The sequence below is a fragment of the Molothrus ater genome, chromosome 8, assembly GCF_012460135.2.
Source record: "Molothrus ater isolate BHLD 08-10-18 breed brown headed cowbird chromosome 8, BPBGC_Mater_1.1, whole genome shotgun sequence".
NCBI classification, from domain to species: Eukaryota; Metazoa; Chordata; class Aves; order Passeriformes; family Icteridae; genus Molothrus; species Molothrus ater.
The window spans coordinates 34,789,702-34,802,201 of NC_050485.2; the positions used below are offsets into that span (position 1 = coordinate 34,789,702).

The following is a 12,500-nucleotide window of genomic DNA, read 5'->3' on the forward strand; positions in this document are numbered from 1 at the left end:
TGAACACAGGTTGTAATGTGTAAAAATTAAATAAAGTAAAATTAAATTGCTCAATACAGAGACATTCCTCTAGAGGGTGTTAGTGATTTCAGTGACAAAGTGCTATTTGCTGACAAGTAGTTTACACATTAACCAGCTGAATCCAAGGGGGAAAAATGCCAATAGCAATTATATCACCTTGAGGTTATTAAATGTCCTACTGATAAGTAACTAGGTGAACTTGACCAGGTGATAAAGACTGCTGTGAGCAAATGATTGTGCAGTGAAGAATGTCTCTTAGTCCTGCTGTTTCTCCAGATAGCTTTTCTTTCAAAAATGACTGTATAAAAAGTTGCATTAAAAATGTGTGGCCACTGAAGACAAAATTGATATTTAACTCCCTGCTGAATACTTCACCCCTATCAGAGCACCTTTATCATTTCACCTCAAAACATTATACAAAGTCTGCAAATGCCTGGTTTTTCTCCTTTTTTTAGGCTTTAAAATGATGCTAAGTTCACCACTTTATCATCAACTGTCTCTACCAAGTGCATTTCATCTATAAGAAATTCAGATGCTCGGGAAATTAAAATTTCAAAGATCTGCTGCAAAAAAAAATCAATGGGTAAAGATCAATGCTCATAGAAATTTCATGAACTTTGAACTGATATGGGCATGATGATGAGAAGTGGTTGGAATTTCAGGTTGCTGATTGTTCCTCACCCAGATGAAAAGCAGCCTACGGGGCTGAGAGGAGGTATATACATCGGAGATGGGTTTTCGCTTTAATATTTTGTCAGACAAAAAAATTAATTTTTAGTCTATTTTGGTAACAAGCACAAATAAGGAAAAAATCAGCCTTTCCGATGCAACTTGTAATACCACCACTTCTTAAGAGCACCTAATGCTTTGCACATTAACACTGCAAAGAAATGAAATCGGTTCCCTTTGCAGCCGATTGCAGGTGCAAATTAATATTGTAAAATGAAGATCAATACATGGACAGGGCAAAATCAATAGTGGCTAAATTATTGCTGCATTTTCCTCCTCATTCAAGATGAGTTGTGTTTTCCTCTCAAAGTCAATACTTTGCAGCTTTTCTCATTAATTTCTCAATAAATTTGGCAATGAATTTCAATCACAGAACTCGGCAGGGTGAGCCAAGCATTGTGGAATGCATAGGAAATACAAAGGCATGGAGGGGTTGAACACATCATTCATCAGAAGGCACTCTTGCTTGTTGAAGCAGGACTAATATCCCTGGACTTACTAAGGACAACCTATTTACTGTAAAAAAAAGAAAGAAAGAAAAAATTTAAAGGCATTTAAGTTCTCCTCTTTCCACAAAGAAACTAAAAATAGATTTTTCATTAAAAAACCAAAATGACGCCTTTGTCTTTATCTCCCCAATTTCTCATAATTGCTTCACTTTCCCTCAGATGGCAGGAAGGGAAACAATGGCATTCACTCACTTGTTTCAATTACAGGCCTAAAATTCACAGGTCAGCTCATAATTACGCTCGATCCGATAATGATATAGAATTTTCCTTAAAATGCTCATGCTAACATGGGGAAAACTGCCTCCATGCTGTTTGTTTGTTTACCTATTTGCTTGTTTATTTATTTTCCTCGCTGGAAAGCAAAGCCCACCCCAGATGTTGACATCAACAATGCTGGCTGTGTGTGGGAGTGAATGGAGGGACTGTCCTGCCCTTCAAAATATATAACTGCTTTTTATTCCCTTGATTTTGTCTGGCCTCTGTTTTTAGGCAGCCCCAAAAAGGCATCAAGGAGAAGCTGGCAGGGAATACCGGGATGCAGTGCTGCTCACAAAGGAGGACACAAGGACATGTAGTCATTGAATGAAGGAGAATGGCTCCAAACTGAAAGGGATTCGGTTTAGATGGGATATTGGGACAAATTATTCCCTGGCAGGGTGGGCAGCCCTGGCACAGGTGCCCAGAGCAGCTGGGGCTGCCCCTGGATCCCTGGAGTGTCCAAAGCCAGGCTGGACATTGGGGCTGGAGCACCTGGGACAGGGGAAGGTGACCCTGCCATGGCAGGGGATGGGACTTTAAAGATCCCTTCTGGCCCAAACCAGTCTGTGATAGGAATTAACCAAGAAATATTAAAAAATTGTTTTGAAGGCTCATTTGTGGCTTTGACATCTTTGAAGACAAATGTCAAATCACTCAGTTCAGGAATCATCCATCCCTCTCAGGGTCTGTTGTAGAGTAGGTCAGAACATCCCCAGCAGAACAGACTTTGTGCTCAAAAGTGGAGGGGGGGAAAATAATAGGGAAAACACTCTCTGGCGTGCTCCAGTCACCCACCAGACCAACCAGTGCCTTCTTCCTTCAGGAGGGATGGAGGGAGCACAGCATGAGGGGAGGGAGAAAACAAGGGTGAGGGGCCAGAGAGCTGTGAAAGAAACAACAAGCACCTCCCCTAAATGTTTAAGGTTTAAATATACTCTGTGACTAATAATCTGTCCCCTGATTTTCAAGAGCCTGATGCCAACACTTGTGGGGTCTCAGCAGGGCTGGTGCACCCTCAGTGCATGAGAGATGGCAGGAGGTGAGATGCTGAGAAACATCTGATGGGAAGGCCATGGTGGTCTTCTACCCTCAGATAATCCCCAGGGATTCTCAGCCCAGCCCCTCCAGGCTGTCCCACCACAGACCTGGGCTCTTGGCACACCTTTGGTGGTGGTGGCACTCAGTGACAAGTGAAGCACTAATACCTCATGACCCTCGATTCCTCAAGGGCATTTCCACTTTGAGAACGATTGTGTTCCAGGCTTTGATGTTTGCCAAAAAAGTCATTACCTTCATAATAGCTGCAGATTTACTTTAAATGAGGGAATGAATGGATGAGATGCAGAAGGAGCAGGAGAGGGAGAGAGCTGGGGAGAATGAATGAAAAACACTTTGCGTGCCACACAATCCTATAAAAATGAGTGAGGCAGGCAGTACAGAGGGAACAGGACCTCATACACCCTCTGCTTGTGTGTGCTCTCCTCTCCACATCCAGCAGACGTGCTCATCCAGGGCCACTGCATGAGCACCTGGATAGAAGGAAAACATATCTGGTCCCAGAGAGACATGTGATGGTTGGATTTAAGGGAGGGGACAGCCTCACCTGGGACATGGACATGGACATGGACATGGACATGGACATGGACATGACCCCAGTGTTCTCTGTTGTACAGACATCACCCTACCGCTGCTGTGGATATTTAGAGCCAGTGATACTGGATATATTTAAAAATTTAAAGACTTTAAAGGTGAAGTCTGAAGTAAGGAATGGAAAGCACTTGGAGTTAACCCACTTGGCGTGTTGGTCAATGGAGTTATTGTATTAGATCACACCACACATTTCAGTGTGAGAAGAGTTTCCAGGGTCAAATACCCACAAATTTGCCATCATTTAAAGTTACAGAATGAGCAGATCATGAGAAATTTGGGGTCACATCAGTAAAAAAACAGCAGCAAGGAGAAGTACTTGGGGGTGTTGGTTGATGAGAAATTCTAGGTGACACAGCAATGTGCCCAGAAGGAATTTTTTGCAGGGAGGGTGGGGAGGCCCTGGCACAGGTGCCCAGAGCAGCTGGGGCTGCCCCTGAATCCCTGGCAGTGCCCAAGGCCAGGCTGGACACTGGGGCTGGGAGCCCCTGGGACAGTGGAAGGTGTCCCTGCCAGGGCAGGGTGGCACTGGACAGGTTTTGAGGTCCCCTCCCACCCAAACCATTCCAGTTTTTAGCAGGGAACATTGCAAGGGAGGGACTTGGCACTATTTCAGTGAAGGAGAAGGAAATCTGTGTGCTATCAAATCATAAACGCTCTCATCATGCCAAGGAAGTCCCACAGCCCAACACATATGGAACTACAAGAAAACATGGCATTTTATGAAAACAACATATGACTAAAATGACAAAATATTGTACTCCAGAAATAAGGCATATTCCTGATTTAGTAAAGTGTGTTACCATGTGCTACTACATCAAAGCAGCCAAATGTACATTTCAACTGCTCAATACTCCAAGGTACTTTACTAATTAAGATATATTTTACTGGAATAAACTGAGCTTTCATCTATTTTTGCATTTGGGGTATTATTTGGGAGTTTATTCCTTTGCTAGGCCACACAGCTGAATAAATATCTCCTCCTTACAGATAGGTCAGTGTGGATCCATCCCCATCCACTTGTTTCCACACACATTTCAGAGAATTATGCTGGAATTCTGCTGCAAGAGCCTGAGAGAACAGAAATTCTTCCTGAAATTCTGCTGTGCCACAGAGCTGGATTACACAATCCTTGTGCAATACAAGAATTTCAGGTCCTCTGAATGCGAGAGCAATGAAATATAAGAATTTCAGGTACTCTGAAAACGATGCTTGATGGCAGCAAATGGCAAATGTGATCATTTGCCTGTCACCACTGGCTGAGCTCTTCAGGGGTATTTATCCATCTCAGAACCATATGAAATCTGTGATGCCTCAGCAAACATCTGTAAGAGCTGGAATTCTGCACAACTTCTCCCCATTTATATTCGGCAGCGATATCACCCAGCATAAGAATATAATACTGTCATATTTTAATATAATATTTAGACAAATAGGACTTATAATCAGATCCTTAAGATCATCTAACAGAGCTCCTACAACTGTATTCCTCTGTTGTATAATAATTTAAACAAAAATAGATCTTACTCAAAGTTGTGAAATCTCTGTATTACTTGTGGATATTGGAAAAATACCTCAAATAACTCACAGAATGCATAGAGTCTATAAAAAGCTTTATTAAATGCTTAAGCACAGTGGATGTTGCCACTTCAAAAAAAGAAAGCAAGCCTGGGTTATTATTTTAATCATTCATAATTCTGTTAAACTATCTGTTTAGGCTTCAATGGAAATTTTAAAATATTTATGCATGCTAAAATATACAGATATAAAAAAATATTCCAAATAAAAATACTTTTGTATGCCAAAGTTATTTGTCTTAGATAAAACTGCAGACGCTGAAGGTTTTTAATTAAGCTAACAAAATTCAGAGCTTTCTGAGGAGTCATAATGCACATCCAAATGTAACAAGTTCTCAAGATTTTGCCAAAAAAATTCCTTTATTTCCATCCTTAGCAATTTAACGAGTTGGGAATTTTGCAATTAAAATTTGAAACTATCCAGTCCTAGATTGCAGCTTTCAAGCTTATAAAAGACTGGGATAGCAAAGGGAATTCATCAAACATGGGTTGATGGGACTGCTGCCTGCATCCCTGCATCTCCTGCTCCACTGGCACACCCACAGCCAGTGGAGATCCCTGGAAATGACGATGGAATATTCCAGCTGGGATCGGCACCAGCTGACCCTCAACCAGCTCCAGAAGAGAGACCCAGCTCTACCAGGGAGCTCCTCCATCCACACCAATTCCTATGGCTTCAATGGGAGTTGACTCAAAAATCAATGGGCATCCACAGGATTTTATATTCACCTTGCAAGTCTTAGAAATTCTTGTGAAATAGAAATAGTAGTGGACATCCAACAGATTTTTGAAATGCCTTTTGACATTTTTTCCTTAGAAAATTGCATTCACTGCAGTTGTGATAATTAATTAATTTTTTTTTAATGCAGATGAGGCCTCAGGCCTCGGCCAGTGCCTTAAATCAACTTCCATGAAAATCACCTGGCTAAAAGAATGTATCTGTAACACACAGATTTCTCACATGAAAACACTTCCAAGCATTTTAATTACAGTAGTAGCGCCAGAATATGCAACAGAATGAGTTTCAAAATACAGCAAAATCATTATTTTCCTTAACCATGAGCTTCTGGATATTTTCCTAGTTTCCATGTTGTGTTGCTCTCAACACAAAGGCCACAAAGTCCACATGTTTCTTTTCATCTCCACAGCACTTTCCTGAGAGTACAAATTAATTTAATGGGAATACTGGTGTCATGGATAGCAGCAACCAGCCAAACCCAGGAATTCACCTGGATATCTTCCAATGCAACCCAGATTTGTCTGTTTGCTCTCTTGCTTTCATAATTCAAGAACAAGAAGTACATTTTTAATGAAAGATCTTATTTCCTGTCCTTCCACCTATTTTCCTTGATTTGAAACTTGGGGAAGTTTTCAGCCCAAGTGGTACAATCAGGCTATAGTCATAAAAATTAGCAGTAAAGCTAAAGTTACGGAAAGAAAAATAGAATTAGACATTTTAATATTCAGGAAACTGATTTTACTGTTTAACTCCAGACTGCATATAGCAACAAAAAATAAAAGAGAAAAGCCATTTTCCCCCTTCTTGGAGAAAACAAGGCAACGGTCTTATTCAGCACTCAAATTTTCCTGATTATTACATGAAGCCAAGATGACCCTTTTGTCCTTTTTTTTTTTTTTTTCTTTTTTTCTTTTTTAAGATGAATTGCCATCGCTTGGCTGCTACATTTTGTCAGTTTGGGCACAGCAGAGTCAATACCTTCACCTTGACACGGAAACTTTGTGATTTATCAGTGGTGCTGTGACTCAGTGCTACCACGACCTGGCGAGGTGCAGCCACTCATGGCACCCAGAGCAGACTTTGGTCACAGCTACTTGGAAAAAAATAAAGCACTCTCTGATGATAGACAAATGTGTCTTGTTAGCAGCAGCCAAAAAGCGCTTGACTTGTACTAATAACAAAAAGGCCATGTTGGTCACCATGGGTCTAAAGACGAAGCACCCTGTCACTGCCTTGGTTGGGAAATTAGCAAATAATGTTCCTTTTCCTTGATAAATGGGTGACAGTTCTCTCTCACCAATCATTTTTTAACATTTTGATGCATGTCTATGATCCCGCTGGAGGAACAGAAAAGTTTACTGGCCCTCAATTTTCCGATGATGAATGGAACACTCTAAATGTGCGATTTCTGTATGAGGTATAGTTCATTTTAAGCAATTCTAGTAAATGGGTGTCACTGATTAGGACAAATAGTCTACTTGTGCAATAGCACAAATGGTATGTCTCATTCTTCTGGCCTCCTTTGAGACAGAAAAGAAAGGGGACAGCAATGACCCTGATAAACCTGGAATTGCTACTGTTTAAAAAAGAGCTATTATATAATATACATTATCCAACACACTATTGACTTGATGCTACTAAATCATGTCTGTATGTTTAGCATTGGCCTATTAATTAAAAATGTATGTCATGCTCAAAAACCTTCCTTATACGAATAGACACTTCACCAGAATCCCTTCCCCTTTGACTTATTGCTTTCAGAAAAATACATTTTACTCCAGGCCTATAAAGCAGTGTTACACTTTAACAGAGACTTTCTGGGTCTGACTCTTGAACACTAAACTTTGACTGACTTATAGAGACCTCGCTTGAAGAAAGGGCAAGAATATCTGTTCTATCTTGATTTTTTTTTCAGCTTGCTAACAACTGATACTGACACAAGGCCTGATCAATAAATAACCAATACTGTAATAACAGTGACTGTAAGTTGCTTCAGGACAACAGCACTTAACAGGAAAAAAAAAAGAAATGCAATATATATGAATTAGAAATGCTGAGGATTTCATTAAAATGAATGTAACTGCCTTTTTTTTTTTCAAGACTTTCCAATAAAAGCCTGGATACATTCTGTATATTTTTAGCATTCCTCTTGCAAAGTCACCAGATTTCATCCTTCAGAGCAATAATTGAATATGTACAAGAAATAATCAGGTGATTTAAATTTAACTAAGGCCTTTGCCGTGGAGTTTAGCATAGTAAAAATAGTATGATTTGTGGGAGGCAATTAACAATCATTTGCTCTGTGGATACAAGTAATTTGTTTAAAGAGCACTGACCTATGAGACAGCCAGTTTGTGTTGGCTGTGATGGAAGGGAGCTATTGACTCTAAACAGTGTAACAGCGCCATTGACAGAACCGCATTTGAATGTGCACAAAAGATCTCCCAAACACTTGAGGAACACGAGATCTTTCAGAAGGGAACAAGGGGTTGGGGCCAGCCCAGGAAAGCAGCCAAGGGCCGAGGGGAGAGCGAGCCAAGCCCAAAAACCTGGACAATGTCACAAGTGCAGAGGGCTTCCCCCCGTTGGGGCCGTGCCAGCCGCGCCGCGCCACCAACGCTCCATCATCAGGAGGGACCCCGAGCCACAAGCAATGGGCTCATGGGCTCCAAACCCAACACAATGCTTTGTGCAGAGCAATCATTGTCATGTTCACATCCAGCAGCAAATGCACTGCAAGCCTGGGAATGGGTCCGTGGGTTGGACATCCACCTGCTCTGCTGGGGACACGGTGGCGGTGGCACGCCATGGTCCCCTGCAAGGGATCTGCTGCCTCCTGACAATTTGGGGGCATTGCCTCAAAGCCAAAGAAGCTGTCAAAACAGGGGAGGGCAAGAAAAACCTTAGGGTGGAAGCAGCCAGCATGAAAAGTTCCAACGGCCACAAATAAATCATCCTTTGAAACTGTTTTGGTACGCTCTAGATCAGGCTATGCACCCTTTATTTGCTTGGGAAATCACACAAGACACAGAGGAAACAGGAAGGCAGTGGCACAAACACACTGTAAACACAATCCTGCTGCTCAGCTGAGAGCAAACCAACAGAATCTGCAGAGCTTAAAATATGTGTGTAAAGGTGCAATTTTATCTGTAACATAATTTCATTTCAAAGCATACAAATCACAATTTGCCATAATCAAATAAGGCTGCAGTGCTTATATTCTAATTAAAAAATAATCTCTGATATTTAATTTAGAAACCTGGAAGACTGTACCAGCAAAATTATGGCTACAACCTGCACCGACCACTCGATTTACCCACAGACAGCAAATTTTTCAGGTAGCACTTTTAAAATTAGTATTAAACAACAAACGCTGCACCGCTCGATATGTATTAAAACAAGTATTGTACCCAGTTATTAATTTGCACTATTCACTTTTAAATGCAGCAAATACCTCATTAATTTAATTTTAGGTGCCCACCAGTTTATATTGCATTTTACAGTCTAGAAGGCAATTTACTATTAACTGGCAATTACATACAGAATGATTGTTAATTCTGCTCCTAAGTGCTAGCTGCTTGAAAATTGTTATCTCTCTCTAATTTTTGACCTTCTTACAACAGGGGTGAGGTACACTGGGAATACAAAGGACTAGTAGAGAAGAGCCGGACATGTCATTTGTGACTCATTCTTTTAATTCACCGTGCTAATCAACTGAACTGCCACAATCTCCCAAGGTAATTGTATCTTTATAATAGTTGAAAGCAGCGGGCAAAAAGGCATGGATAGATGGGGAAAGGCCTTGCCTTTGCCTGCTGGGAGCTGGCGTGCTCCTGCTTCTGCGCCGGGCTAATGGGGGCTTTGGAGAAAAATCTGGAACTTTCGCATCTCCCTGCCCTGATGGTTTAATGTCTCAACTTGTGTGCTCACAAAGGCTTTGTGCACCACACTACACTCTTGTTTCATTATTCCGCAGCCTTGTTGCCCTATGGTCTACCTCCTGCTGGGAAGGTTAAATGTTAGAGTGCCAAGCCAGGCTGCAAGCATGGTGGGACACTGATGGGAAACAGATGCCCTGGGGACCCGGCCCCTCCCTCCGCCAGGCTACAGCATTTTCATTTTCTGAAATACAGCAAGGCTTGGCTTCCCTCTCAATGGCAGCTGTAATTTCCAAAGACTATCTCAGCCACCCTATCACTCTGGGATAAAGAAAAGCAGAAGTTTCTCGGTCAGGCAGGCTCTGGCTTTCTCTCTTTATTTCCTTATTGCTGGGATATTGGCTTTTGTTGCCCTTCAAAGGTGTTTTAAATATCTATTCCTGCTAAAGTGTTGTTAGTTACATAACTTTATTACAATTTCATTCCAGTGGGAGAAACTCCTGACATTCTCATGATCCTTTTGAACATCTTTACTCAGCAATAAAGACAAAAGACAAACCCAAGAACGGAAAAAATGAATGGTTTGTTCTTCCAGTTCCATAAACATATTAGAAAGAGCTCCACTTCCACATTAGAAAGAACCTCAAAACAGCAAAATTAGCCACATTTGCAAAATCTGCACCCCAGAAATCAGTTAAAAACATTACTCTAAAGCAAGTTAGAATTCCAGGCTCTGCCCTGAGAGCCAGACCATCATCTGGTTCAAATCTGCAGCGCTTCCCTGCATGCCGTGGAACTGCAGCAGCTCCCAACAGCTCAAATATCTGGAACTTGGGCTGAGCCTTTTAATTCATTCATTTAGTATTTTGTTGGACACTTCTTTTAGCTTGTCATACTCTCAGGATCCTCAGCTGCAGCTTTGTATGAACTCTACATGTATACATATATATATATATATGTGTGTGTGTGTGTGTGTATCTATGTGTCTATGTATATATATACGTATGTATATATATGTATATATGTGTGTATATATATATATATATATAAAATATTGTTCATAAGAGCATTTCTAAGCCCACAACAGTGACAGCCCCACCTGTGCTCACCACCTTTGCAGCAAAACAACTCTGCCTTTTGGGATAAATCTGCCTCAAAAGCACTACAGTCACTGCCATCCCATTTGGAAGCTCTGGTGAAACCCAATCCTAAAGATCAATAAATGCAAATAGTCTCTACTTCACCAGCCAGAAGTGAGGAACCCAGGTTTGGATGCCAGCATTTTTGCTCAGGTTTTGATTTCTTTGGGAATTGAGAGAATACAGGAATCTCAGGTGCTACCATCACTTAAAAGTTCATTTCAACAATAGACATCAGGCAGACACAAAAGCATATCCAGGATGCATTAGCAGTTGCAAAAGTCCTCCCATAAAACTACCCAGGAACACACTTTTCCCATTAGATCTAAATTAATAGATAGAAACATTTGCAGTCTAGTGGGAAAATATTCATCAAAATGCACATCATCTGCACATCATCTGCAATCTGCATTATCTACCCAATAAGCAGCGAGGGCTCTCCCTGAATCCCTGCAGTCTGTCGAGTAAACAGTTAAGGCTCTTTGTTTTCAAAAGAGAGATTGATTCATCAGATCAAATTTATTACCTAGAATCCTCGTCCAAAAGTACAGTAAATTAAATCGCTATTTCTCCCTTTTCCCTCCCTGCGCCTCAGTAAAATTCATTGGAAAATGCCAGAAAAACTCTAATACACATTTCAGATAAAAAGCCAGCAATACTTCATCCCAAAATAAGAATTTTCATATTAAAACCACTGCAAAACCACAAAGTTCCGACTTTCTCTTGTGCCATTATAAATTAAAATCAAATGTATTTAAAAGAATTGGCATAAATAAATCATTCCCAGGCTTGTGAGTTTGTATCCTGAGTTTTAGGTCTGAGGGAATCTTTAGAGACAGAGTGTGAATAGGGTTGGATAAAGTCATTTGGATCCAACAACAGCTCCTTGAACCGATGCCTAAAACTTCAACTGAACCTTCAGAAAAGTTCAAGAAGTTTGGATAGATGGCCTGAAAAATGTTTTGCATCACTGAGCACTTCTTAACTCCTTTTTCTGGCTGGAGGAGAGTAGGAAATACCATTGTTAATCTATTTCTGGCCAACATGAAAACAGGAAGTAACAGACATCTTGTGAGGGAGCTGGATCCCATGGGACATGGGGACATTTTTGAGACCCAAGAGGTTGGATGGGCACCAGAGCTCCTGGGTGCCCATACGAACAGGTCTTTTGAGGTCCAGCTACCACCAGCTACACTTCCTGCAAGACACATCCTGCTTTTAACAGCATTTTTCACTCCTGTGCGTCAGGAGTTGCCATCCCAAGAGGAGAATGGAAACCACACACTTACCAGTGTAGACGAATCGGCCGGGAGCACCTTTGCAGAACTGTTTGGATTTGTAGGACAGAGTTACTTCAACAACTCCTGGAATGTGCCGTGGTGGTGTTTGAACTCTGATGGCGTGGGGTGTTATCAGCTACAAGAATCGTACAGAAAACATACCTTAAATCAAGATGACACTGATAAGGCCGATGCCAGCCAGTTTACATAATCACAGAAATGACTTTCAATGGCGCTCCTTGTCTCCAAACTCTCCCTCCGTGCTGTCACGTTGGAAGATATGGGTTCTACAAAGGTTTTTTTAGAGAAAGCTCTGTAAACGATCCTTGGTTTTCGTTTGCAGGAAAGGCCACAGGGCATCATTCATATGAAAATTGCCTCCATATGTCTCCTTAAGGCTACTCCTGGTAATTTTAACACTAATTGTCCAATTGTACTGGGAGACCTCCTGCAGCAAGTCTTCCACTAGAGGGCCATGAAGTGCCTCAAGTACATCCCCGGCCGGGCAGTCGATTGTCACACGCGAATTCATGGTTAAAAAGGCACCGTGAAACAAAACCTCATGGTACCTCATGTCAATAGCCTATTGACAGCTTGTTAAAATCATTCATGGAAAAAATGTTACAGTTCAAAGCCCACCAATTTAGATAGCTTACCTCACTCCAGACCAACATAGTTCCAAATACGACTTGTAAGCCATCAAAGAAGTTGTCTCCGATTATG

General features: G+C 41.3%; 1 protein-coding gene across 2 annotated transcripts in view; it reads right to left on the reverse strand.

The window, feature by feature from the left end:
- Positions 1-12,500, reverse strand: part of EBF3 (EBF transcription factor 3) — a 119,657-nt gene that overhangs the window by 21,544 nt on the left and 85,613 nt on the right. For both annotated transcript variants that reach the window (XM_036385936.2, XM_036385934.2), the window contains exons 9-10: positions 12,434-12,500; positions 11,787-11,913 (exon numbers count right to left, since the gene is read on the reverse strand). The exon at positions 12,434-12,500 is cut by the window's right edge and continues 64 nt beyond it. In XM_036385936.2, the coding sequence (XP_036241829.1) occupies positions 11,787-11,913; positions 12,434-12,500 (194 nt within the window). The remainder of the gene's footprint in view (positions 1-11,786; positions 11,914-12,433) is intronic.